This window comes from Mustelus asterias, chromosome 23 (assembly GCF_964213995.1).
Source record: "Mustelus asterias chromosome 23, sMusAst1.hap1.1, whole genome shotgun sequence".
NCBI lineage: Eukaryota > Metazoa > Chordata > Chondrichthyes > Carcharhiniformes > Triakidae > Mustelus > Mustelus asterias.
The window spans coordinates 32,631,040-32,656,690 of NC_135823.1; the positions used below are offsets into that span (position 1 = coordinate 32,631,040).

The 25,651-nt window shown below is 43.4% G+C and overlaps 1 protein-coding gene across 4 annotated transcripts; it reads right to left on the minus strand.

Annotated features, from left to right (window-relative positions):
* Positions 1-1,521: 1,521 nt before the first annotated feature.
* Positions 1,522-8,652, minus strand: psmg3 (proteasome (prosome, macropain) assembly chaperone 3). 4 transcript variants are annotated; one of them, XM_078240218.1, is made up of 3 exons: positions 8,575-8,652; positions 6,795-7,085; positions 1,522-2,682 (listed from the first exon to the last, which is right to left on the minus strand). In XM_078240218.1, the coding sequence occupies exons 2-3, from the start codon at positions 7,008-7,010 to the stop codon at positions 2,530-2,532; spliced, it is 369 nt and encodes a 122-aa protein (XP_078096344.1). In that variant the 5' UTR covers positions 7,011-7,085; positions 8,575-8,652; the 3' UTR covers positions 1,522-2,529. The 4 variants fall into 4 exon arrangements, with proteins under 4 accessions (XP_078096344.1, XP_078096343.1, XP_078096346.1 ...); XM_078240217.1 differs by having other exon boundaries at positions 8,182-8,582; XM_078240220.1 differs by having other exon boundaries at positions 8,558-8,579.
* Positions 8,653-25,651: the final 16,999 nt, after the last annotated feature.

The following is a 25,651-nucleotide window of genomic DNA, read 5'->3' on the forward strand; positions in this document are numbered from 1 at the left end:
GGAAGAGAAGGATATGGACCCCGGAAGCATAGGGGGTTTTAGTTAAGTCAGGCAGCATGGTTGGTGCAGGCTTGGAGGGCAGAAGGGCCTGTTCCTGTGCTGTAATTTTCTTTGTTATCATTTTTTTCTTTATATACTTAAAATATTTATAAAACAAGCTTGGACTCTCCTTGCAAACTTTTTTGTCTGTGTCCTTGCATTGCTTTCTTAATTTGCTTCTTTAATTTTTGCATTTCCTGTAAACTAGGTGGTTTGTGATTTTTGACATCTAACGTAAGCTCTTTTTTTGGCCTTACCCTATTCCGTATGCTCTTTGCTATGCAGGGGGGGGCGGGGGGTCAAGGTTTGGGAGCTCCACCTGTTTTTGGGGCAGCATGTTTGTTCTGAACATTCTTTAGCTGCTCACTCATGGCTCTGATACCCTCAAAGCTGTTTCCAGTCCATAAAATAACACCTCAGTTTAGTAACATTGACCTTCCCTTAAAAGTTTTACTCTTGATCCATCTTTATCTTTTCCTATAACTACTCTAAATCTAACTGAATTATCACTACCACTAAAATGCTCCCCCACTGATGCCCTTGCCATCTACCAAATTAAGTGAAGTACAAATGAGAGGTCACACACCAGGTTATAGTTCAACGGGTTTATTTGAAATCACATGCTTTTGGAGTGCTGCTCCATCAGGTGAAGTTCACCTGAGGAAGAAGCAGTGTTCCGAAAGCTTGTAATTTTAAATAAACCTGTTGGATTATAAACCTGGTGCTGTGTGACCTCTCATCTTGTCCACCCCAGTCCAACACTGGCAGTTCCACATCAAAATTAAATACAAAACTGCCCATCTTCTCATTGGACTTGCAAAATTTCAGCTAAAAAAATTCACCTACAGGCATTTTAAGAATTCTTCACCCTTTACACAATGTATCTATGTTTAAATACTTGAAATGTAAAATTAATAAATGTTTGGGATTTTCCACCAATCTTCATGTCATCTGCAAACTTACTATTCAGAACACCCACATTTTCCTCCAGATCATTTACATATACAACAAACCGTTTGTGTTTTTCTGAATTGTGGGCTCTGGCTAGTTACCGGTACTGGCTTGTGATTTTCCAGGGACCGAGCTGCAGCTTGCATATAAACAGCTGTTTGAGAAATCTGAGATTTGGTCTGGAGGGTAAAGTTGTGATCAATTTAAAGACTGACATTAAAGCCCACAACAATTAACATCAGTACGTATGCTGTGTGCAGTATAGGTCATGTTAACACCACAGGTGACCTTTCTTTTAGATGGAGAAAGTAAAATTAAGGTGGCAGAAGCAAGGTAAAAAGTAGCACCATTGGCCTCCTCATAAAAGGTGACTGTGTCAACATGAAGTCAAAGATCATCTGCATGAAAAATAAGGGAAAGGGTCAAGGACAGGTTCTAGGGTATATGCCAGAACATACCATTCAAGCAGTGAAGGAAATTTGATCAACTCCAGTACAGTTAAATGTTAATATATAGGCATTGGACAAAGTGTCCAGATTATAGTTTTTAATTTATAGACAAAGATGTGTATTTTCACTTCCATCCCATTTAAAATACTTCTGTCAATGCAGCACTCCCTCAATGTTGCACGGAGATGTCAGTTCAGTTTGTGCATAAATTCTGGTTTGCGGCTTGAATCCATAACCATTTTAAGCAATGGAGAGTGTGCAATCTGATCCAGGCTAAACAGAGCTTCAAGTTGGAAAGTCTTGAAGCCTTTTTCTTGGAACGATGGTCCTCGGATAGCAACTAAACAAGTTGTCAAGGTCACTGATGATGCACTGCATACCGGATGTAATTAGCTTGGACATTAGCAGAAAGCATTACTTGTTTAATAGCTGTTACACAATGCAGGTTGCAAAAAACATAGGAACATCAGGCTGGAACCATGGACACTACTGACTCCAATGAAGAATCATTTTCATATTTTATTCCAATGCAGTTTTTGCAATTTACATTTCACTAATCTTTCTTTTCATTAATTCTTTGCCCCCCCCTCAGCCTGAACACAAGAATGGAATGCAAAATCCTGTTGGTCTTCACCAGCGTCCCATCTTTACCTTCAAATTCCAAATGCAGAAAATCATAATATAAAAGTTGTGGATGCTGGAATCTGAAAAAAACAAAATGCTGTAAAGTTTCAGCAGGTCTGACAGCATATGTGTAGAAAGAGTAGCGCTAACATTGAGTCTGGATGTCCCTTCGTCAGAGCCCTTTAGCCTTAATTATCAAGGGCATTGACTGCCTAGGGAGTATGCATAGTCTTAGTGTTGCAATGATGTTCCTCAACTGAATACAAACACTAGCTTTCCAGTTCAATGACTTGTGCATCAAAAAGACAAAGTAAAGTTGCTCCTCTATTTCCATTCAATAACATTCTTGCTAGAGTTAAGTTTGACTTTCCTTGTGATATCCTTGCCCATGTGGAATGAAGAGAAGTCACATTACTCTTTTAACATTAATTCATTAGTCTCAGCCCTGCTGCTGTGTTAGTAAATTTCACCAGAGTCGGCAACTCTGAATCAGCTGTTTGATAGTCTTAATACTGTCCACATTTGCATCCTTCAGGGCCAATGCAAGTAACACTGGTTTGTTTCCAGACTCCTCAGACACGAAAGTCACAAGGTGCTTTGCATAGACATGGATGAGGGGCTGTAAAGAAAAGCACAGATATTAACAGTACAAGTAACTGCAGAACAATAGCTTGAATATTAAGCAAGTTACAAGAGAAAACTAAAAGCACATGGGAGACTATCCTACATTCAGTTAAGAAAATGGTCGATGACTGGTTTGTGAAAAAATAGTCAAGAGCACTGATGAGATACCTGATGGTAATATTGAAGAAAGTCACAGTATATGAGTAAAGCTTCTGAAGGGGTGGGGGAGGATAGCAGATTAAAAATCAAATTAAATTTTACTGTGAAGCTATAAAATCTACGAGGATATTGAGAATCTACAACATAAAAAAGTTATTTTAGTGCCTTTTCATTGCCTCCGAATTAATTTCTACAAATTTCACAATCAAATTTGTTTGGGTTTTTAATCAATTATCTCTTTTATCCACTTCCATTAAATACTAGGTGGAAACATTCATTTCTGAGCTAACTTTACGATTCAAAGTATGGTGCTAGTATCAAAGTCATGGATTCAATTCTTATACTAACCACTGTGAAATCGCTCAATTGTCTTCCAGTTTTGACAAAGGTTTAGAACATTCAACAAGTTAATGCATCTTTTTCCTCTTTAGATTTCTAGCATTTCCACTCAGGTTTGTTCCTACGATGTTATTTCACATTATGTCATTGAGATAGAGGACCAAAAAAGGGTTATTTTAGTCCTTCAAGCTCAAAGACTTCAAATTCTGACTCCCCAAAGTCCCTGTCTAAATCCTATAATCTCAATAAATGCCTTTCCAGGTGTCAGGAAACAGAGGTCTTTATGGGTAACATGGGTATGGCTTTTTTTGGATATTTGGATAAAATACGGCTTTGAATGAGTGTGTGTGTGTGTGTTTCAGTGTAAGAGTTAAAACTTTAGTTTGATTCATTTTAAACGAAGCTGTTTGCATGCGTGGGGATTTTCTGTTTAATTAATCACAATGCAGGCAGAGTTTGTAATGTTTACAATGTGAAAACAAACAAGGGTTGAAGGAGGACTGGGCTGTTGTGTAGCAACCAGAGGCCACTAAATTGGAAAGACCTTTTGAGTTTAGTTTTTAAAATGGATCCAGTAGCAGTCGGAACCAGGTAGCTGGAGAGGATACAGCTCTCACAGAAACTTACCAGAAGAAAAGCAGGATAATGGAGTAGGGGCAAGAAAAAAAGTCCTAGGCATTAAAGAGTAGATAGATTTAGAAACCAGGGAATGAAAGAGAAGTATCAGGAAGACTGAAGTCAAATGGACAAAGGAACTGGAAATTGAACAAGGTACTATTCACTGACAAAGAAAGGGGCAGAATGAGGTTCCCAATTAAAGACAGAGCTGAAAGATGCAGACCCTGGTCAAGTTGGTTGGTGAGGTGTCAGACATCTGGAGTAATCCTAAGGTTATCATAAAATCTCTACAGTGCATAGTTACTTTGCATCAGTCTTCATGGTGGAAGACACAAGTGGGATGCCAGAGCTCCAGGAGAGTCAGGAAACACAGGTGAGTGTAGTGGCCATCACTAAGGAGAAGGTTCTGGGGAAACTGAAAGGTCTGAAGGTGGATAAATCACCTGGATCGGATGGACTACACCCCAGGGTTCTAAAAGAGATAGCTGAGGAAATTGTGGAGGCATTGGTGGTGATCTTTCAGGAATCACTAGAGGCAGGGAGGGTACCAGAGGACTGGAAAGTAGATAATGTAACACCGCTGTTTAAGAAGGGAGGCAGGCAGCACACGGGAAATTATAGGCCAGTTAGCCTGACTTCGGTCATTGGCAAGATTTTAGAGTCCATTATTAAAGAAGTGCATGATAAAGCAGGACTGAGTCAGCACGGCTTTGTCAAGGGGAGGTCATGTCTGACAATTCTGTTAGAGTTCTTTGAGGAGGTAACAAGGAAGTTAGATAACGGAGAGCCATGGACGTGATTTATTTAGATTTCCAAAAAGCCTTTGACAAGATGCCGCATAGGAGACTGTTAAATAAGTTAAGTGCCCATGGTGTTAAGGGTAAGATCCTGGCAAGCAGAGGATTGGCAGAAGGTAGAGAGTCGGGATAAAGAGGTCTTTCTCAGGATGGCAGCTGGTGACTAGTGGTGTGTCTCAGGGGTCGGTGCTAGGACCACAACTTTTCACAATATACATTAACGATTTGGAGGAAGGAACTGAAGGCACTGTTGCTAAGTTTGCAGATGATATGTAGAGGGACAGGTAGTATTGAGGAAGCAGGGGGGCTGCAGAAGAATTTGGACAGGTTAGGAGAGTGGGCAAAGAAGTGGCTGATGGAATACAATGTGGAAAAGTGTGAGATTATGCACTTTGGAAGGTGGAATGGAGGCATAGACTATTTTCTAAATGGGAAAATGCTTAGGAAATCAGAAACACAAAGGGACTTGGGAGTCATTGTTCAAGATTCTCTTAAGGTTAACGTGTAGATTCAGTCGGCAGTTTGGAAGGCAAATTCAATGTTAGCATTCATGTTAAGAGGGCCAGAATACAAGAGCAGGGATGTACTTCTGAGGCTGTATAAGGCTCTGGTTAGACACCATTTGGAGTATTGTGAGCAGTTTTGGGCCCCACATCTAAGGAAGGATGTGCTGGCCTTGGAAAGGGTCCAGAGGAGGTTCACAAGAATGATCCCTGGAATGAAGAGCTTGTTGTATGAGGAACGGTTGAGGACTCTGGGTCTGTACTCAGAGTTTAGAAGGATGAGCGGGGGATCTTAGTGAAACTTACAGGATACTGCGAGGCCTGGATAGAGTGGACGTGGAGAAGATGTTTCCACTAGTGGAAAAACTAGAACCTCAGGCTAAAGGGACGATTCTTTAAAACAGATGAGGAGGAATTTCTTCAGCCAGAGAGTGGTAAATCTGTGGAACTCTTTGCCGCAGAAGGCTGTAGAGGCCAGGTCATTGAGTGTCTTTAAGACAGAGATAGATAGGTTCTTGATTAATAAGGGGATCAGGGGTTATGGGGAAAAAGGCAGGAGAATGGGGATGAGAAAAATATCAGTCATGATTGAATGGTGGAGCAGACTCGATGGGCCGATGGCCTAATTCTGCTCCTATGTTTTATGACCACAGTTGGCCTGTTCGTCTACAGGGACTGTGTACTGACCAAGAACAATATAGTACAAGAAATAATTTGTAACTTGTATTATCCTTAAGTCCATGTACATTTGTGAAGATATAGGTGGGGTGGAGTATTATAGTCAAACTTTTAATGTTTAATAAAATGTTATTTGGTTAAAAGCTGATTGGCAGTCCATAAAACCATAGAATTTCTACTGTGCAAAAAGAAGACATCTGGCCCATCAAGTCTGCACGAACCCTCCAAAAGAGCATACCACCCAGGCTCTTCCCTCTGCCCTATCCCTGTAACCTTTGTGCATTTACCATGGCCAATCCACCTAACCTACACAACTTTGGATTGTGGGAAGAAACTGGAGCACCCAGAGGAAACTCATGCAGCACATCCTTCATTCTCCTCCCTTGTGTTTAACTAGCTTCCTCTTACATGCGTCAATTTTATTCATCACAACCACTCTCTGGGTCAAGAAGTCCCTTTTGGATGAATTGGAGACTAATTTATATTTATGGGCAATGGGCCCTTCAAAGAAAACTTAATGTCTTAGGCCTGTTCATTTCAATGTACAATATCTTAATTTTACTTGCACAATTGAACACTGTCTTAAAGGGGCCAGTGTGACACCTTCACAATCACTGTGCTGCCTCATCCATGAACAACCCAGTGGAAACATTGTTTGTGATACCACTTTTTGGTCTCTCCTGTAAGTGGAAACATCATCTTGATGTCTATTCTATCAAACCCATTTATAATCTTAAATATCTCCATTAGGCCACCCTTCACATTTCTAAAGAAAAAAAGAGCTCCAGCCTGGTCAATTTATCCTGATAGGCTCTGTAAATCTTTTGTTATACCTTCTCCAGTACCTCTATATCCTTTCTTCCATATGGACAATAGAACTGTGCAGAGTATTCTCAGACAATTGTAGGAATATTTTAATCAACCCAAAATCCCTATCAAGTGCAGTCTCACTAATAACACCAAAAGGCTTATGCACATCTTGCAACATCTCGATCTCTCAGCAATCTTCTTACCTCATCCTTTCCCATTAGGATCTTCGTGCTAAATGTGGGTTTGCTGATCTCATTTCCCACACTGTGAGGCGTTAAAGAGATCAATGTTCCCATTTTGCCATACTGCGTTACCACCACAAAGATGTAATCATTGAACACTGTGCACACAACTTCAGTCAGGCTTCCATCAATAGTTTCTGCAGCCTGCTTGGACCGAATAATACTTTCTGCAGCCATTCGTGTCCTCTCAGATTGACAATTGCCGATCAATCCAAATACACAGACTTAAGAGTCACTATACTCAGTCTTTATCTAAATTAAAAAGAAAAGGCTTTCAAATAAAATGTCATTCCAAGATGTCATAGTTCCTAATTCAATCTCATCTCATTCACAATATAAAGTTTGCACATTTTAAATCTGAAATGATCACAGGATGCCTCTTGTTGGGTGGCAAATAACAATTTTACAGTGCAAAAAATATATATTTTGGCTCTGAAAGTTAGTCTTCTGGCAACAAACTTGTTATTTTACACAATGCAGGCTGTCTGCCCCTTGCTTGCCAGAGGTTTGTGAAGCCAAGATCCATCCTTAAAGTTACAAAGCCAATGTTCCGAATGGACTGAGCAAACCGAAATCCATTCCTAGCTTGCTCCAAAAAATCCAATTCATGGTCCCCACAAGAGAGACAAACAAGGTTCATGCTGACAAGATATGGCATTACATCCATCTTGGGCCTGATCTGATGCTTGATCTTAGCCAAAAAACCAAGCAGCGATAATGTGGAGCCATAGAGCAGCATGGTGGCACAGTGGTTAGCACTGCTGCCTCACAGTGCCAGGGACCCTGGTTCAATTCCAGACTCGGATCACTGTCTGTGTGGAGTTTGCACATCCTCCCCGTGTCTTTGTGGGTTTCCTCCGGGTGCTCTGGTTTCCTCCCACAGTCCAAAGATGTGCAGGTTTGGTTGATTGGCCATGCTAAATTGACCCTAGTGTCAGGGGGATTAGCAGGGTAAATGTGTGGGGTTACAGGAATAGGGCCTGGGTGGGAGTCTGGTTGGTGCAGACTCAATGGGCCAAATGGCCTCCTTCTGCAATGTAGGGATTCTATGACCCTTTCCAAAGGCTTGAGCATGAAATAAGCTGTCATTTCCAGTGCAGTATTGAGCCAATGCTGTACTGTCAAGGGCGCCACCTTTCAGATGAGGTATTAAAACAAGATACTTCAAGTGGACGCAAATAATCCAATGACACTAATTTGAAGAGTAACTGTTGTGCTCAGTCAGTACCACTAAAACAAATTAGGGCATTATCGTATCAACATTTGTGGGAAATTGTACACAAATTCCAGCTACTGTATTTCCTGTCTTACAACAGTGACCACAAAAGAGGTAATCATATTGTCTGACCTGCTGAGAGGGACCAGTATTTTCTGTTTTTCAAATAAACGCTTGATTAATCGTAAAATGTTTTGCAACATCCGGGGTTATTAAAATACGAAAGAAATACTTTCTAAAAAGTGTTCTCTTTCTTAAAGCGGAAAGTTCTGAAACATCCCACTCGAAAGATGAATCAGTGTTTTTCCTCTTTCAGATATTGATAGCCCTGTTTTGTGCGTTTCCAGAATGTTCTGTTTGAATTCCCTTCACGTGGGCGACGTACTATGAATGCTGCTGCCAGCGGACCGCCCATTCCCAAACTTCTTACAACCTCATTTTGCCGATCTATAAGAACTAAAACACAATCATTCCCGACTGAAGTTCCACGCGAGCACCCAGGTCTCACCACAGGCCTGTACTCACCACTTACTGACGGTTCCTACCGCCAATCACTCGCCAGACACGTCGCGCATGCTCACTGAAACCAGTCCATCGATCATGATGCGCATGCTCACTATGAAGCCGGTCCTTCGGCCACGCTGCGCATGCTCACTATGAAACAAGCTCGTCGATCATAACGCGCATGCTCATTATGAAAGGGGCGCTGGATCACACTGCGCATGCTCAGAAAATCAAGCGGGCACCAACCTCCGCGCGCTCAACTGTCAACCTGATGCATCATCCGGTGCAGGCATGCTCTGTTCACATTCCCGCCTTCTGCACATTATGAATAACAAGCGTCTACGAATTCGACACGAAGCCACGTAAGGGAAATAACAGCGCAAGTAAGTAAAACTTGGTCAAATATGTGGTTATTAAGGAGCGTCTTAAAGGAAGAGCGAGAATTAGAGAAAAGGAGGTTTAGGTTGGGAATTCCAGAGATTAAGATCTTGGCAGCGAAAGACCTGGCTGCTAATAGTGTAGGGATTAGCATCGGAGGAATACACAAATCTGGAAGGCAGGCTTGTGTAGTTGGGGAAGTCTGCAGAGACAGGGAGGGGAGCCATGGAAGCATTTGAAAACAAGACGAATTTTAAATCAAGGCATTGCTGGACCAGGAGCCAGTGTAGGCCAGTATCAGGGTTGATAAATGAACGTGACTTGGTGCAAATTAGGATAGGGGTGAAAGTTTTGCATGAGTTCAAGTTTATGGATGATGAGAGGATAGCCAGGAATGTACTAAATGTTTGAGTCTAAAGGTAACAAGATAGGTTACCCCTTTGTCCTGATTCCATTTTTTTGAGTTCCCCCAACCCTTTTCATCTTTCCAGATCTTTTTTGTCTCGGGTAGATAACCAATTCTTCAGACATATTCATGTATATTTGCTTGGACCACTTGAACAGTGGATCAGATGCTCAGATTTGAGGTTTCCATCCATCCCAACGGGGGTGGTGGGGGAGCTTAAGAGCAACAGTTGGACAACAACTAACGGAAGTCAAAATGTTGTTTGTGAGGGCTAGTACACAACCCCTGCTAAGCTGCATGCCCACCAGAGGAGTGTAGGTAGGGGAAACTAGTATCCACAATTCTGCAACTCTCATTTATAACTCCAAGTGGTTGATGTGCACACCAGCAGTCATACCCCAGGATCTCAACTTGGCAGTTGTGAAAAAAAAAGTGAGGGGCCCATCATATTTTTTTTTATTCATTCGTGGGACATGGGTGTTGCTGGATGGCCAGCATTTATTGCCCATCCCTGGTTGCCCTTGAGAAGGTGGTGGTGAGCTGCCTTCTTGAATCGCTGCAGTCCATGTTCTGTGGGTTGACCCACAATGCTGTTGGGAAGGGAATTCCAGGATTTTGACCCAGCGACTGCAAAGGAACGGCAATATATTTCCAAGTCAGGAGGGTGAGTGGCTTGGAGGGGAACTTACAGGTGGTGGTGGTCCCATTTATCTGCTGCCCTTGTCCTTCTAGATGGAAATCGTCATGGGTTTGGAAGGTGCTATCTAAGGATCTTTGGTGAATTGCTGCAGTGCATCTTGTAGATAGTACACACTGCTGCTACTGAGCGTCAGTGGTAGAGGGATTGAATGTTAGTAGATGTAGTGCCAATCAAGTGGGCTGCTTTGTCCTGGATGATGTCAAGCTTCTTGAGTGTTGTTGGAACTGCACCCATCCAGGCAAGTGGGGAGTATTCCATCACACTCCTGACTTGTACCTTGTAGATGGTGGATAGGCTCTGGGACGTCAGGAGGTGAGTTACTTGCCGCAGCATTCTGAGCCTCTGACCTGCTCTTCTAGCCACTGTGTTTATGTGGTGAGTCCAGTTGAGTTTCTGGTCAATGGTAATCCCAAGGATGTTGAAAGTGGTGGTTACACCATTGAATGTTAAGGAGCAGTGGTTAGAGTGTCTCTTATTGGTGATTGCGGCGCGAATGTTATTTGCCACTTGTCAGCCCAAGCCTGGATATTATCCAGACCTTGTTGCATTTGAACATGGACTGCTTCAGTATCTGAGAAGTCACGGATGGCGTTGAACATTGTGCAGTCATCCGCTAACATCCCCACTTCTGACCTTATGACGGAGGGAAGGTCATTGATGAAGCAGCTGAAGAAAGTTGGGTCTCGGACACTACCATGAGGGACTGCTGCAGAGATGACGTGGAGCTGAGATGACTGGCCCTCCACAACCACAACCATCTTCCTATGTACCAGGTATGATTCCAACCAGTGGAGAGTTTGCCCCCGATACCAATTGTCTTCAGTTTTGCTAGGGCTCCTTGATGCCACACTTGGTCGAGTGCGGCCTTGATGTCAAGGGCTGTCACTCTCACCTCACCTCTGGAATTCAGCTCTTTCATGTTTGAACCAAGGCTGTAATGAGGTCAGGAGCTGAGTGACCTTGGCAAAACCCAAAGTGGGCGTCACTCAGCAGGTTATTGCTGAGCAGGTGCTGCTTGATAGCACTGTTGATGACCCCTTCCATCACTTTACTGATGATCGAGAGTAGGCTGGCCGGTAATTGGCCGGGTTGGATTTGTCCTACTTTTTGTGTACAGGACATTCCTGGGCAATTTTCCACATTGTTGGATAGATGCCAGTGTTGTAACTGTACTGGAAGAGCTTTGCTAGGGGAATGGCAAGTTCTGGAGCACAAATCTTCAATACTGCCAAAATTTTATCAGGGCCCCATTGCCTTTGCAGTATCCAGTGCCTCCAACTGTTTCTTTATATCACGTGGAGTGAATCGAATTGGTTGGAGACTGGCATCGGAGATGCTGGGGACCACTGGAGGAGGCCAAGATGGATCATCCACTCGGCACTACTGGCTGAAGATTGCTGCGAATACTTCAGCCTTATCTTATTGCATTGATGTGCTGGGCCTCTCCATCATTGAGGATGGGGATATTTATGGAGCTGCCTCCTCCAGTGAGTTGTTTAATTGTCCACCACCATTCTCAACTGGATGTGGAAGGACTGCAGAGCTTGGATCTGATCTGTTGGTTGTAGGATCGCTTAGCTTTGTCTATCATTTGCTGTTTTTGCCATTTGACATGCAAGTAGTCCTGTTTGGTAGCTTCACCAGGTTCACACCTCATTTTTAGGAATGCCTGGTGCTGCTCCTGGCATGCCCTCCTGCACTCTCCATTTGATTAGTGTGTGGGGGCATCACCACTTCTAAGTGCACAAAGATGTGAATGTGGGGGTATAATTAGTAAGTACACAAATGAAGCAAACATTGGTGATGTTGTAAATAGTGAGGAGGAAAGCCTTAGATTATAGACAGGCTGGTTAGATGGGCAGTGGCAAATGGAATGAGTGAGAAGTGTGAGGTGATGCATTCTGGGAGGATTGTAAAGGCATGGGAATACAAAATGAATGGTAAGATGCTAGGAAGTACAGAGGACCAGAGAGACCAAGGGTGCGTGTCCAGAGATCCCTGAGGATTTGAGGAAAAACTTTTTAGGCCAGACAGTGGTGGGAATCTGGAACTCACTGCCTGAAAGGCTGATAGAGGCAGGAACCCTCGCAACATGTAAGCATTTAGATGAGTACTTGAAATGCCATAACGTACAAGGCTATGGACCAATTGCCAAAAATAGGATTAGAATAGATTGGTGTTTGGCCGACACAGACACGATGGGCTGAAGGGCCTCTCTGTGTGCTGGAAAACTCTATGACTGGGAATGATGGATGAGGCAGAAGATCCTAATCAGTAGCACAATGGCCCAGAGGGCAGAGACCAGCGAGGTGTGTGACATATCCAGGGCATAGTCATGTTGCTTAGTAGGCAAGTGGCCAGTCACCTGGGAATAGTCTGGAAACTTGCATTATAAGCTCCATAGTTAATCATGGAAAGTTAATGGCAGCAAATCTGCTGGTAGGAGTGGTTGTAAGCAGGACAGGAAAGGACCAGTCAAATGAGCAACACTGGAGCAATTAATGGAGGTGAGACTTGCTTCAGGTGAAAGTTCCTTAAAATAAGAGATAAGTTTGGTATTTGTAAACATGTGGGGGATGCTGGGAATTTTCCTGTCCTGCCCGACTTGGGAATTGTAGTGGGTGGGGGGTGGACATGCAAAGTGTCTTGGGTGGGATTTTCCGCTTTTGGGGCAAGCGCGGCCAGGAAATCCTGCCCTAGAAGTTGCTCCCAGAATCTGGGTGAAGGAAGATGATAATGGCGAAGGGGAGGGGGAAAGTTCTTGTAGGACCATGGAAAGGGCTCGAGGGAATAGGACTGGAATTTGACAATATTAAGAGTCTGCCAGAGTTCTGACAATTTTGCGGGAGATAGTGTCAAGCAGCCCTCTGATACTGCATGCAGGCAAATAGGCATTTTGCAGCATTGTTAGTGCAATAATTTTGGCCTTTTCCTATTATTTTGCAATTTAGCGCTCAGTTGGTACATAGAATGAAATAGAATATTTAGAATCCCTGCTGCCTCCAGTTACTGAACTCAGGCTGCAAATACTGTCAGTGCCTGCTCTGGTTTTGATGTAGGCAGAGAAATTCTAGGCATCTGCCCCTCATGCACAATAAAGGCAAGCATCAGTGGACCAGGCACAATTACGTGGATATGGCTTTTAAACTTTTACAAAGATATATGCTGAGATTCTCCAATCTTGTTCACCCCTGCCACCGCTGCCAGTGAGAATGGAAAATTTGGCAGTCAGCCAAAACTCCAGTCAGTGCAGCAGGAGCAGAGAATCCCAGCTGCGGGCGAGGTCGGAGAATTGCAGCCCAAATGTTGCATTATTCCCAAGAGGGGTTATTGATAAAACAGTGGTTAGAATTGTGACTGGATGAAAGCCAGTGAGGAACATTAACTTATTTAATGCTATTATCTGGGAATACAGTCTGCTAATCCAAACCTATCAGCTGGAGGCTCAGAAAAGGCTCAGTATCGATCAGCCACACTGATAACATGCAGATCATCCAGGGGTCACAGTAACTGGCCCAGCCAGATTATTTATATGATTGTCAGCATTCTCTGAGGACACATACAATTGCATAATGAGTGCAGTTATAATTTGCCAGTAGTACATTTTTAGGCAAGTTTCGTAGCGACCCTGTATGTTTCACAAAACAGAATTTACTGGGGTACAAACTATAAAGAAACCAATGATTATATTTTGTCAATTTTTTATACCTCTGCTAATCCTGGACTGAATGTTGTTACTTTAGTGAGGGACAAAAAGCAAAATAATCTGTTGTTTGAGAGGAATTGACTTATTTTAGTTGATGGCAGTAAAGGTGCTTTGCCAGAAGAGGGCAGTTTTGCACAGTATTTTAAAAGAATATTCAATATCAAATTGTTTCTAGAGTTTAGATCTTTTTCTAAAGGACACACTCCAATTTACACGTCAGGCAAGCAGCTTATTATGCTCAAAATCCAGTTTGATCTCTGGCAATGCCAAAATTTTATTGTCTTGTGTCTTCAGGGACCTTCAATGCACGTTTCACTAAATTCTATTTTTAAATACCCAGAAATGTCGTGTAAGGGTGAATTGCTTCAACTGATTTCCTTCCAAAAGAATCTGAAATATAATTTTCTTGCTTATTAAATGTCAGTTCTGGAGGTGTGCACGTATTGCATAAGTAATGACTGGATCACATTGGAAAACCATTGATGCTAAATTCAGTGATGTTATTCACAAAATGGTTGCGCTGGATAGTGGTTATAAAATAGAAATGCTGGGTACAGAGGTCAGAAAATGGATAAGCTGGTATTGTGGTATGACCACTGAACATTTCAAAAAGTACTTTACAGCCAGTGAAGTACTCTTTTTGAAGTGCAGTAATACTGTCGCAACGTAGGAAACACTACAGCCAATATGCTCGCAGCTACCTCCCACAAACAAGCAGAACTTTTGAATGTATTTAATCAAGAATAATATTAAACCTTCAGTTGGCCTTGCAGAAGGTACAGTAGAAATCCACAAGAATGAAACTGGGGCTAAAAAGGTTAAATTATGAGCGCATATGCACAGTCAGGACTTGAATGTCCTTGCATACAGAAGGCCAAAGGGTGATCTAATCAGGGTGTTTAAAAAGATGAAAGGATTTGATGGGATAGATAAAGTTGGTGCGTATCTTATCCAGAGAATTCCTGCTGCCTCCAGTTACTGAACTCAGGCTACAAATACTTAGGAATCTGAAACAAAAACAGAAAATGCTGCAAAATCTCAGCAGGTCTGACAGCATCTGTGGTTAGAGAATAGAGCCAATGTTTTGAGTCTGGATGACCCTTCGTCAGCTGAGGACAAAGAAAATCAGAAAAGATTTATACTGAGGGGGGGGGGGGGGTTCTGTAAAAGGACAAAGGGAATGTAAATGAGGATAAAATCAGCTGAGAGAGGTGCTAAAAGTGTCGATTAATAGGGGGGGGGGGGGGGGTGGCGGGGGGGTGGCGGGGGGGGGGGGGGGGGGGCGGGGGGGGGGGGGGGGGGGGGGGGTGGCGGGGGGGGGGGTGGCGGGGGGGGGGGGGGGGGGGGGTGGCGCGGGGGGGGGGGGTGGCCGGGGGGGGGGGGGTGGGGTGGGGGGGGGGGGGGTGGCGGGGGGGGGGTGGCGGGGGGGTGGCGGGGGGGGGTGGCGGGGGGGGGGTGGCGGGGGGGGGGGGGGGGGTGGCGGGGGGGGGGATGGTGGCTGGGGGGGGGATGGTGGCGGGGGGGGGGGGGTGGGGGGGGGGATGGTGGCGGGGGGGGGGGGGGGGTGGGGGGGGGGCGGGGGGGTGGGGGGGGGGGCGGGGGGGTGGGGGGGGGCGGGGGGGGCGCCGCGGCGGCAAGAAGGAGAGCAGGAATGGAGAAGTGGAAAAATGGAAGAGAGAAGGAAGGATTATAAAAATGGATGAATGAGATGAAAAGAAGAAACAGAATGAAAAAAAAAGAATGGAAATGGGGTGAAGTTGGAGGAGAGAGTTCATGCTCTGAAGTTGTTGAACTCAATGTTCAATCCGGAAGGCTGTAAAGTGCCCAATTGGAAGATGAGGTGCTGTTCCTTCAGTTTGCGTTGGGGTTCGCTAGAACATTGCAAAAGGCCAAGAACAGAAATGTGGACAGGAGAGCAGGGTGGTGTGTTGAAGTGGCAAACAGCAGGAAGGTCTGGGTCCTGCTTGCGGACGGACCGAAGGTGTTCAGCAAAATGGTCACCCAGTTTATGTTTGGTCTCTCCAATGTAGAGTAGATCGCATTGGGAGCAGCGAATGCAATAGACCAGATTGAAGGAGGTGCATGTGAAGCGCTGCTTCATCTGAAACGGGTGTTTAAGATTGGGACAGTGAGCAGGGAGGAGGTAAAGGAACAGGTGTTACACCTTCCATGATTGCATGGGAAGGTGCCAGGGCAGGGAGTGAGGTGTTGGATGTGACGGAGGAGTGGACTAGGGTGTCCCAGAGAGAATGGTCCCTGTGGAATGCTGACAGGGAGAGTGAGGGGAAGATGTGTTGAGTGGTGGCATCATGTTGGAGTTGGCGGAAATGGCGGAGGATGATCCTTTGAATACGCGGCTGGTAAGGTGAAAAATGAGGACAAGGGGGACCCTGTCCTGCTTCTGGGAGGGCGGAGATACTACATCTTAAACAACAATTGAAATAATAACCTAAACTTTTCCTTTAAATGTCAATTGACTCATTTTGTATGTCCAACTATTTTCAACTATTTACATTTCTGCTTTCCAGGATGCCCGATTCTCCTTTTTAGCTTCATAGAAGCATTGTCCTGTAACTATAGGATACTCCATGACATTGAAGAGTCCTGTGTATAAGTAGTGGTTAAAATAGACTGCATTGACATTATTCTCAGGTGCTCCTGAATGTGGGGAAAAGTAGATCTTTTAAAGTACATTGCCTTTAACAGTTTCCCTTGGAACACAGCCCGGGGAGTTGTCAAAACTGAAGATGTATGGTGCGAGTCTGGGGATGTGCTGAACCAGACCATTTTCTTGTCCAGTAGTTTCTTCCTGAGCATTGCTTTTTATAGCATCATCTGTGTTCTTTCCTGACTCTCAATGAGCCTGCCTATTCAACAATTTCTCTGGTGTTGCTAAACATTCCAAGTTGTTGGTAGATGCGTGGCAAGGTTATTTAATTTGCTTTGGTATTTTTTCCTCACTAACTGCAGGGGGTTTTGAGTAACCTTCAGGGTGCACACATGCACACAAACACAGATACGCACAGAGTAATCTGATCAAATCTCAGCACTTGGACACATTAGAAACAAGCTTACATTGAAGGTTCATGGTCTTGACCGTTACAGAATGTTGTGCTGCAGGCTAAAAAAGTAAAAGTTGCATTTATATAGTAGCTTTCACAACTTCAAGACATCCCAAAGTGCTTTTGTAGTGTAGTATCTGTTGTGATCAAAGGAAATGCAGCAGCCAATTTCTACACAGCAAGGTTTCATAAACCAGGTAAGGATGGCAGATTTCCTTTCCTAAAGGGCATTAGTTAACCAGATGGGTTTTTCCGACAATTGACAATTCATGGTCATCACTAGATTCTTAGAATCATAGAATCCTACAGTGCAGAAAGAGGCCATTCGGCCCATTGAGTCTGCACCAACCACAATCCCACCCAGGCCCTATCCACATATCCCTACATATTTACCCACTAACCCCTCTAACCTAGGCATCCCGGACACTAAGGGGCAATTTAGAATGGCCAATCAACCTAGCCCGCACATCTTTGGACTGTGGGAGGAAACCACGCAGACACAGGGAGAATGTGCAAACTCCACACAGACAGCGACCCGAGCCGGGATTCGAACCCAGGTCCCTGGTGAAGCAGCAGTGCTAACTACTGTGCTACCGTGCCGCCCCAATCTTAATTCCAGATATGTTTTATTGAACCCGGGCCTACAGAATAATAGCTGAGTTTCTGGATTAATAGTCCACTCGGTCATCGGCTCCCCCCAGTTCTAGTGATGTTAGTTGAAGGGATAATTATTGACTAGGGCACTGGCAGGTATCTCCATGTCCCATGAATGAATAAAAAGATTATCTGGTCATTATCACACTGCTATTTGTGAAACCTTGCTGTGTAGAAATGGCTGAATTGTGTTGTGGTATCATTTATGTCCACCTGAGACGGAAGATGGTGTTAGCTGGATATTGATTTTATTTAATTGTATACCAATGGTAGACATTAACTAGGGATTCACTTGTGCTCCAATCGACTGAAACTGCGGTTGTTGGGTTAGTAGGCACATGCTTGTGATGTGTTTCTCTGTAAATAAGCGCTTTTAAGTGTGTAAACATGGCTCCAGTTCATCTGGCATCCTGGATTATACCAGACAGGCTTGTGGTTTGATATCTCATTCAAAATATGGCATCTCTAACAATACAATGCTCCTTCAGTACCACGCTAAGGGGGGGGGAAACTCTTGGTCTGCTAGCTCTGATCGTGAATTGTGATGGCCCTGAGAATTGGGAGTTGGTGGAAAAGTGGGTTTTGCATCGGTCGCCAAACCCATTGTGGCTCTCTCAGGCCGTGCTGCTGACCCTGATTGGGTTCCCGTCCAGAACTGGCGGGAAGCCTACTAATGTTCAAATGATTTCCTTAGCATCTCATTAGCGGGCTAGGAGGTTGAATCAATGGACGTTCAAGATGTTCCTGACCCTCCAGCGTAAAGTCAAGTGGGTGTGAATTGGTACAGGTCCTGAAAAGCGGGGACCTAGCGGACTGAACACCAAGAGGAAACAAGGAAGTAAGATGCCACTTGAGTGCTGTGGGGAAAAAATTCAGAAGAATCACTGAAATGCCACTCTCAGTCAACTGACCTGTCATTATGTAGCTTGCTGTCGGTTTTGTGTCTCACCTATGATGTCTCATGATTAATGTCATGCGCTCTGGCCATCTGTGACTCAGCATTACTCTGAAAGGAATCCATGGGTACACTGGGCTTGCCCATGGTTCAGTCAGTGACTCTGACATGTTGGCACACCTCCATGAACTCCTCCAACTCAGTGGGGTCATCAGACGCATGTGGGGTCTTGCCCTTTCAAGACTGACTGTGGCCCATGTCTAAACCCTCTCTTTTTATTTAAACAATTCATCCAAATACATTACAATCCAAATACATGATAAATTACAATCCAAATACTTTATAATTCACAATGCTAAACTATTAAAACAGTCAACAGCAAATATACCTTCCTTAATACAGAAACAAACGACCTCCCTCCCAATGAAAATGGAGTCCATTGTAAGTTAAGTTATCTGTCACCTTCGGGATTTACTTTCCGGGGTTATGTCTTTTGGGGTTATACCATCCAGGATTATGCCATTCTGGGGTTTTGCCGTCCAGGGTGTTGCATTCTAGGACACACTAGTCCCAACCGGAACAGCAGTTCTCATGCAATTTCCACCCAGGACAAAGCCTCTCAATGCCTCTCTGTCACAGCTGCAGACCTGGCTAAGGAGGGTGTCAGCCAAGGAGAGTTAAGTGAATGTGCACATCAACCAGTATCAGCTGAATCAGTGTTCTGTAGTCAGCCCATGTGACTTAGAAGAATCATTTGTTGAGTCAATCACGTAAGGCCCCATTAAGGATCTCACTCCTTTGTCTCAGCCCCACGACTGCCAAATCTAGCCACATCGAAAGGATAGTGGATAGGATTTCTGAGTGTGCATAGCTGGTGGAGGGAGTGAATGTTGAAGGTGAGGCATGGCATGCCAATCAAGTGGGTTGCTTTGTTCTAGATGGTGTCAAGCTTCTTGGGTGTTGTTGGAGCTGTACTCATCCAGGCAAATGGAGAGTATTCTATTGTAATCCTGACTTGTGCCTTGAAGATGGTGGGTAGGCTTTGGGGAGTCAGAAGGTGAGTTCCATGTCACAGAATTACCAGCCTCTGACCTGCTATTATAGCCACAGTATTTATAAGGTTGATCCAGTTCAGTTTCTGGTCAATGGTAACCCCCAGGATGTTGATACTGAATATTCAGCGATGATAATGCAATTGAATATCGAGGAGAGATGGTTAGATTCTCTCTTTTTGGAGATGGCCATTGTCTGGCATTTGTATGGTGTGAATGTTAGTGCTACTTGTCAGCCCAAGCTTGAATATTGTCCAGGTCATGCTGCACACGGACATGGATTGCTTCAATGTCTGAGGAGTCATGAATGGTGATGAGTATTGTGCAATCATCGCAAACATCCCCACTTCTGATCTTATGGTGGAGGGAAGGTCATTGATGAAGCAGCTGAGGATGGTTGAGCTAGGAGCTACCCTGAGGAACTCCTGCAGTGATGACCTGGAACTGAGGAGACTGACCTCCAACAACTACACCATTTATCTTTCTACTAGGTTTGACTCCAGCCATTGGAGAGGCTCCCCCTGGCTCCCATTGACATTAGCTTGGCCAGGGCTTCTTGATGCCACACTTGGTCAAATGTGGTCTTGATGTCAGGGGCAGTCACTCTCACCTCACCACTTGAGTTCAACTATTTTGCCAGTGTTTGGACCAAGGCTATAATACGATCAGGAGCTGAACCCAAACTGAGAGCCAGTAAGCAGGTTTTACTGTATGTGCGCCACCTTCCATCAGTTTGCTGATCATCAAGAGTAGACTGACTGAGTTGGATTTGTCCTGTCTTTTGTGAATGGGACATATCTGGGCAATTTTCCATTTTGTCAGCTAGATGCCAGTGTTGTAGCTGTACTGGAACAGTTTGGCTAGGGGTGTGGATAATTCTGGCATACAAGTCTTCAGTACTATTGCCAAAATGTTGTTAGGATAACTTTCTCAGTACCCAGTGTGTTCAACTGTTTCTTGATTTCACGTGAAGTGAACCAAATTGGTTCAAGACTGGCGTCTGTGATGGTAGGGACCTTAGGAAGAGGCCGAGTTGGACCAGAAAGCTTTTATGCAGTGAGCTGTTAGCAGCACTGAAGAGGGAGATTTTACTAACACCAGGTCAGACCTGGGATCTGCAAGAGGGATCCTGAGATCTCGAGGCACTAAAGAGAGTTATCAGTGCTTTGGAGCAGTGGGGTAGTTAATGGCTAAGGGGCACTGGGAATGCAGTTATGATGTCTGTGTACACTGAGAGAGTGTCACTGGATCTGGGAGTGGAGAGAGATGGAGAAAGAGTGGGGAGAGAAATTCTTGAGGTGCAGCAGAACAAAAGAGTGGATTGGGAGGGTGAAATATAGCAGTATTGTTTGGAGCAAGGTCTAACATCTGTGTGAAGGAGGAGAACAGAAATATGGGACCTAAGACTGTCCCCTTTCGAACCATTAGTATCTCATACCCTCCTCTCCATGCTTTTGTATAGTAGACCCCACCATCACACCCTTCTCATTCGCTAGTTAGTTGATTTTTTTTTTGCAAGCATTCACTCACAAATGTTATACTTATTAAAATTAAAGAATGGTAAAGTATGTGTTGGGGTGTGGTATTCCCCGATTTACACTGCAAATAGGCATGAATTAATAGAAAGTGTTGAACACAACACAATTGAAATTTGTGGGCACGAGGCTGTGAGCTGAAAGACTTTTAATATATAGTTGGCTTAATTTTTAAAAATTACACCATCCGATTGTTTGGCAAGTGATTTTTTTTTATCTGCAGAGGGAGAAGAGCCATGTTTTAATTTAGTCTTAATAAGGAATGATGGCAATGAACTTTGATGCGATGCATGTGGCCATGAGGTCTCTCTGTAAACAAGCAGAAATAAGGTTAGCCAATTTTTTTTTCATGACTGTAGTCCCTCTTTAAGACAGAACATAAATCATTTTGCAGGGTGGGGGATTGGTGTTGTGATAAAAATCAATTTTCTTTGGTTCGGGGGTTGATTCACTTGCGTGATTCTGTAACGATATATAATTAATTAAAATAACATGTTCTGATAAATCTTTGCAATTCCATGCGTGATCAGGTTCTCTCCACATGACCTGCTGGTACAGATGGCTATCTTATTCTGCCTACAGCATTTTGAAATTGATAAGGCTCTGCTTTCCCATTCTCTTTAATTATTCTTGATTCTCCTTTCATTCTCTCTCCACCTCCCTCCCCTGCCCACCATCATCACCGCTGCTCCGCATAAGACATTTGAATGCATTACTGGGAAAGGATCTCATAAATGCATGGTATGTGACTTTAAAAATGTGAAGGGCATCACAAAAACCTTTAGGGGAACATACTGCAGTTTTTGTTACTGTGACAGGGAAGAGAACACTCTACTGCCTTGGAAGAGAACACTCTACTGCCTTTTCTCAGCCTCTCATGGCACTTTATGACTTTTTGCATTTTTTTCTTTCTTTCCACTCTAGTCCATCATCTTTTATTTTTTGACTCGGAGCATTGTGTGCAGTTCTGCTCTTCAGATTATAAAAAGAACACAGAGGCACTAGGGAATGAAAAGATGATGATTTACAAGGATGATACCTGAAGTGAGAAGATATAACTTGTCAGGAAAGATTGAAAAGTCTGGGGCTCTTTCGTCAGAAATTACATCCTCTGCAAATGTGCGCTACCCTCTCCTCCTCCTCTTTAGAAGGAGGCCATTCAGCCCAATGAGCTTGCTCTGACATTTGAGCAGATCACCATTTACCCATTTTTTGCTCACAACCCTTGATCCCCTTACCCATCAAAAATTTATCAATCTCAGTTTTAATAGTTCTGGGGCCGGAATCTCTGACCTCACCCACAGCTGGGATTCTCTCATCCTGCTGCTGTGAACAGAGGTTTGGCTGAGTGCCAAATTCTTAATTCTTGTTGGCAGCAGTGGCAGGGCGTGAATGACTAGAGAATTTCAGCCCTGGTCTCTATATTATAAAAATAATATAGAGTTACTCGAGGGGGTGCATAAAATTTTACAAACCTGATATTAGAACTGTTAACCTGTTAATCAGACAACTTAACCATATCAAGAAGATTAAACAATGGAGCTTGGGCTTTTTTCTCTATAAAAGGAACTGAGAGGTGATCTAATTGAGGTCTTTAATATTATGAAATGGTTTGAGAAAGCAGTTGTAGGGAAGGTGTTTCAACTTGTGAGAGATTCCAAAACTCCGGGCCTTAAATATTAGATAGTCAGTAATAAATTAAATAGGACATTCAGGAGAAACCTCTTTACCTAGAATGTGGTTAGGACGTGGAATTCACTATCACGAGGAGTATTTGAGGTACTTAGATGCAATTAAGGGAAGCTTAATAAGCACATGAGAGATAAAGGAACAGAAGGATATACTGACATAATTAGATGAAGTGAGGTGGGAGGAGGCTTGGGTGGACAGATTATTTGGCAGGGGGTGGGGAGAACTGGCCTGTTTTTCTGTCCCGTAAATCATCTAATTTCCTACTATCCTCTTACTTTATTGCAGAAGAAATTTACTGTTCCAGCCAGGACTGACTTTCTTGTAAATACCAGTTTTTCACAAATAGAGCAGGCTCATTATCATTCTGCTCAGGAGATTGAATGCTTTGAGTGCAGAACGGGTTCTCTTTTCTGACAGAAGTAAGATCTAGAGTACAGTCAGCTGCCTGGGCCCTAAGCCTCTCAACCTCACTCTCTCCTCCTTTAACTGCCTCCTTAAATACTACCTCTTTAACAAAGATTTAGGGCACCTGATCTAATATCTACAGTGCAGAAGGAGGCCATTTAGCCCATTGAATCTGTACTGGCTTTCTCTGACAGAGCATCTTACCAGGCCCACCCTCCATGCCCTATCCCCATAAACCCACACATTTACTCTCCTAATCCCCCTAACCTACACATCTTGGGACAATTTAACATGGCCAATCCACCAAACCTGCACATCTTTGGACTGTGGGAGGAAACCCACACAGATATGGGAAGAACATGCAAACTCCACACAGACAGTGACCCAAGGCTGGAATCAAACCCGGGTCCCTGGCACTGTGATGCAGCAGTGCTTCCCACTGTGCCGGCCCTCCTTATATGACTCAGTATCAAATTTTGTCTGATATCGTTCCTGTGAAATGCTTTGGACATTTTGAAATTACTACATAAATGCAAGGTGTTGTGGTAGTTTATTAAGGCCTAGGGACAAAGAAATCTTGTACGTACACAAAAAACAAGCTGTCCCCTCTTTTCCCTGTAAACAAGATCGTCCACTAAGAAAAAGGTGTGCAACTCCTTAACACTCTAGCCAGGCCAAGTACTGGCTACTTATAAATGCTGAGATTAGTTACAGCACACTACTGTTCTCCAATGTTGAATCAGCTAATCAGCATAGACTGGGACTCTGCGTAAGGAATCCTTCTGGGTCTGAAAAGCTCCATATCAGCCTGGCAGATGCTATTGTGCACTGAGTCATTTGGAGAGCTCTACCCAGCTCATTTTTATTGCTGCTTTTGTAATGAGAAGTAGGAAGAAGGCTGGATTTTACTGCTGTCCTTAATCATTCTATCTAAAATAGTGTCAGACATGGCTCAGTAGGTTGCATGCTCTGAATTTGAAGGTTGTGGGTTCAAGACCTTGTCCAGAGATTTGAGCACATAACCCAGACTGACAGTCCAGGGCAGTAATAAGGGAGCGCTGCACTGTTGGAAGTGCTATCTTTTAGTTGATACTTTAAACCTGTTCTCTCAGATGTATATAAAAGATCACGCAGCCACTATTTGAAACAGAGCAATGGAGTTCTCTCGAGTACCCTGGCCTATATTTATCCTTTAACACACATACTAAAGTATGATTACATTATTGTTTCTAGGAGTTTGCTTTTTGCAAATTGATTGCTGTGTTTATGACATGAGAACAGTGACTACACTACAAAAGTACTTTATTGGTTCTCAAATGCTTTATAACATCCTGAAGCCATGAAAGACACTATGAAAATGGAAGTGTTTTTAAAATAAATATCCCACATCTGACAATGAAATTAAAAATGTGAAAAACAAACATAGCAAAAGAAATGCTAACCTTTGAGTGCAGACTGTCACATTGTAGATTTTTCACCACAACACTTAGTCATTGTTCATAACTGTGTAATTTTGCTGTCAGTAAAGTGACCATGGATCTATTAAATTATCATAATTACCCTACTGGTTTACTAATGTCCCTTTAGGAAAGGAAATGTGATATCCTTAACAGGTCTGAGTTTATTTGTTACTTCAGTCCCATATCAATGTTGTTTACTCTTAACTGCCCTTCTGAAATGGCCTAGCCAGTCACTTCGAAATGGTTTTATCAAAACTACTGGAAAAAATACAATGGTTCAAGAAGAAGGGTCAAAATAATCTCTTTGGCAACAAAGGATAGAAAATAATTGTCGATCTAGCCAGTGTCTGTTGCTAAACATCAGTTGAGGTCCACTCTGTCCTGAGTATATCAGGTTGCATTGGTGGATCCTGTTATTACATTGAATTAGGGAATTGACATCAACGAGACAAGCCATTTGACCCAACTGGCCTGTACCAGTATTTGTGTTCCACATGAGCCTCTCATCCTACTTCATCTAATAATTTACCAACATAAACTTCCATTCCTTTATTACTCATGCGTTAATTTAGCACCACAGAAGGAATTGCACCGTGTATCTGTCACAGCATTTTATCTATCCTGGCAGTGCTAGGTACTGACACTGGATATTAGAAATGAAAAATTGTTATGTACTGTTTAGTGACATTTTACTACTCAATGAAAACAAACAGCTCATGTATCTCAGTCTGTTTAAATATCCAATCAAAACCTTAGCTCAGGCTGGATCAGCGGAGAGATTGTTTGGACCATGTGATGTATTATTGGGATAGATAATTATTAGAATAATTTACTAATTTGTTGTGTTTAAAAGCATGTGATGCGGAGAATAATTTACCAATGTGGTTGCCAAAGATTAGCATTAATATCACAGACTAATGAGGGATAGTGTTCCAGCAGCCTGAGACAATACAGTAACTTGGTGTAAAATTAACTCCACTCATTACACATTATATCTGGAGATAATTGCAGAGTTATGGGGAAAGAATGGAGGAGTGGAACTAACCAGATGAATCATTTAGAAAGCTGGTATAGGCAAGTTATGCCAAATGATCTCATTCTTAAGTTGCTGTAAGAGTAGAAATTGCAGAAGTGCTGGCCATAATTTTCTCGT

What these genes read in the sequence shown, in the direction of transcription:
- psmg3 (XM_078240218.1), bottom strand. Translation starts at nt 7,010, where the DNA reads ATGGCTGCAGAAAGTATTATTCGGTCCAAGCAGGCTGCAGAAACTATT. An exon ending in TCCTAATGGGAAAGGATGAG is followed by an intron (nt 2,683 to 6,794) that starts GTAAGAAGATTG and finishes TTTTCTTTACAG; the next exon opens with CCCCTCATCCATGTCTATGC.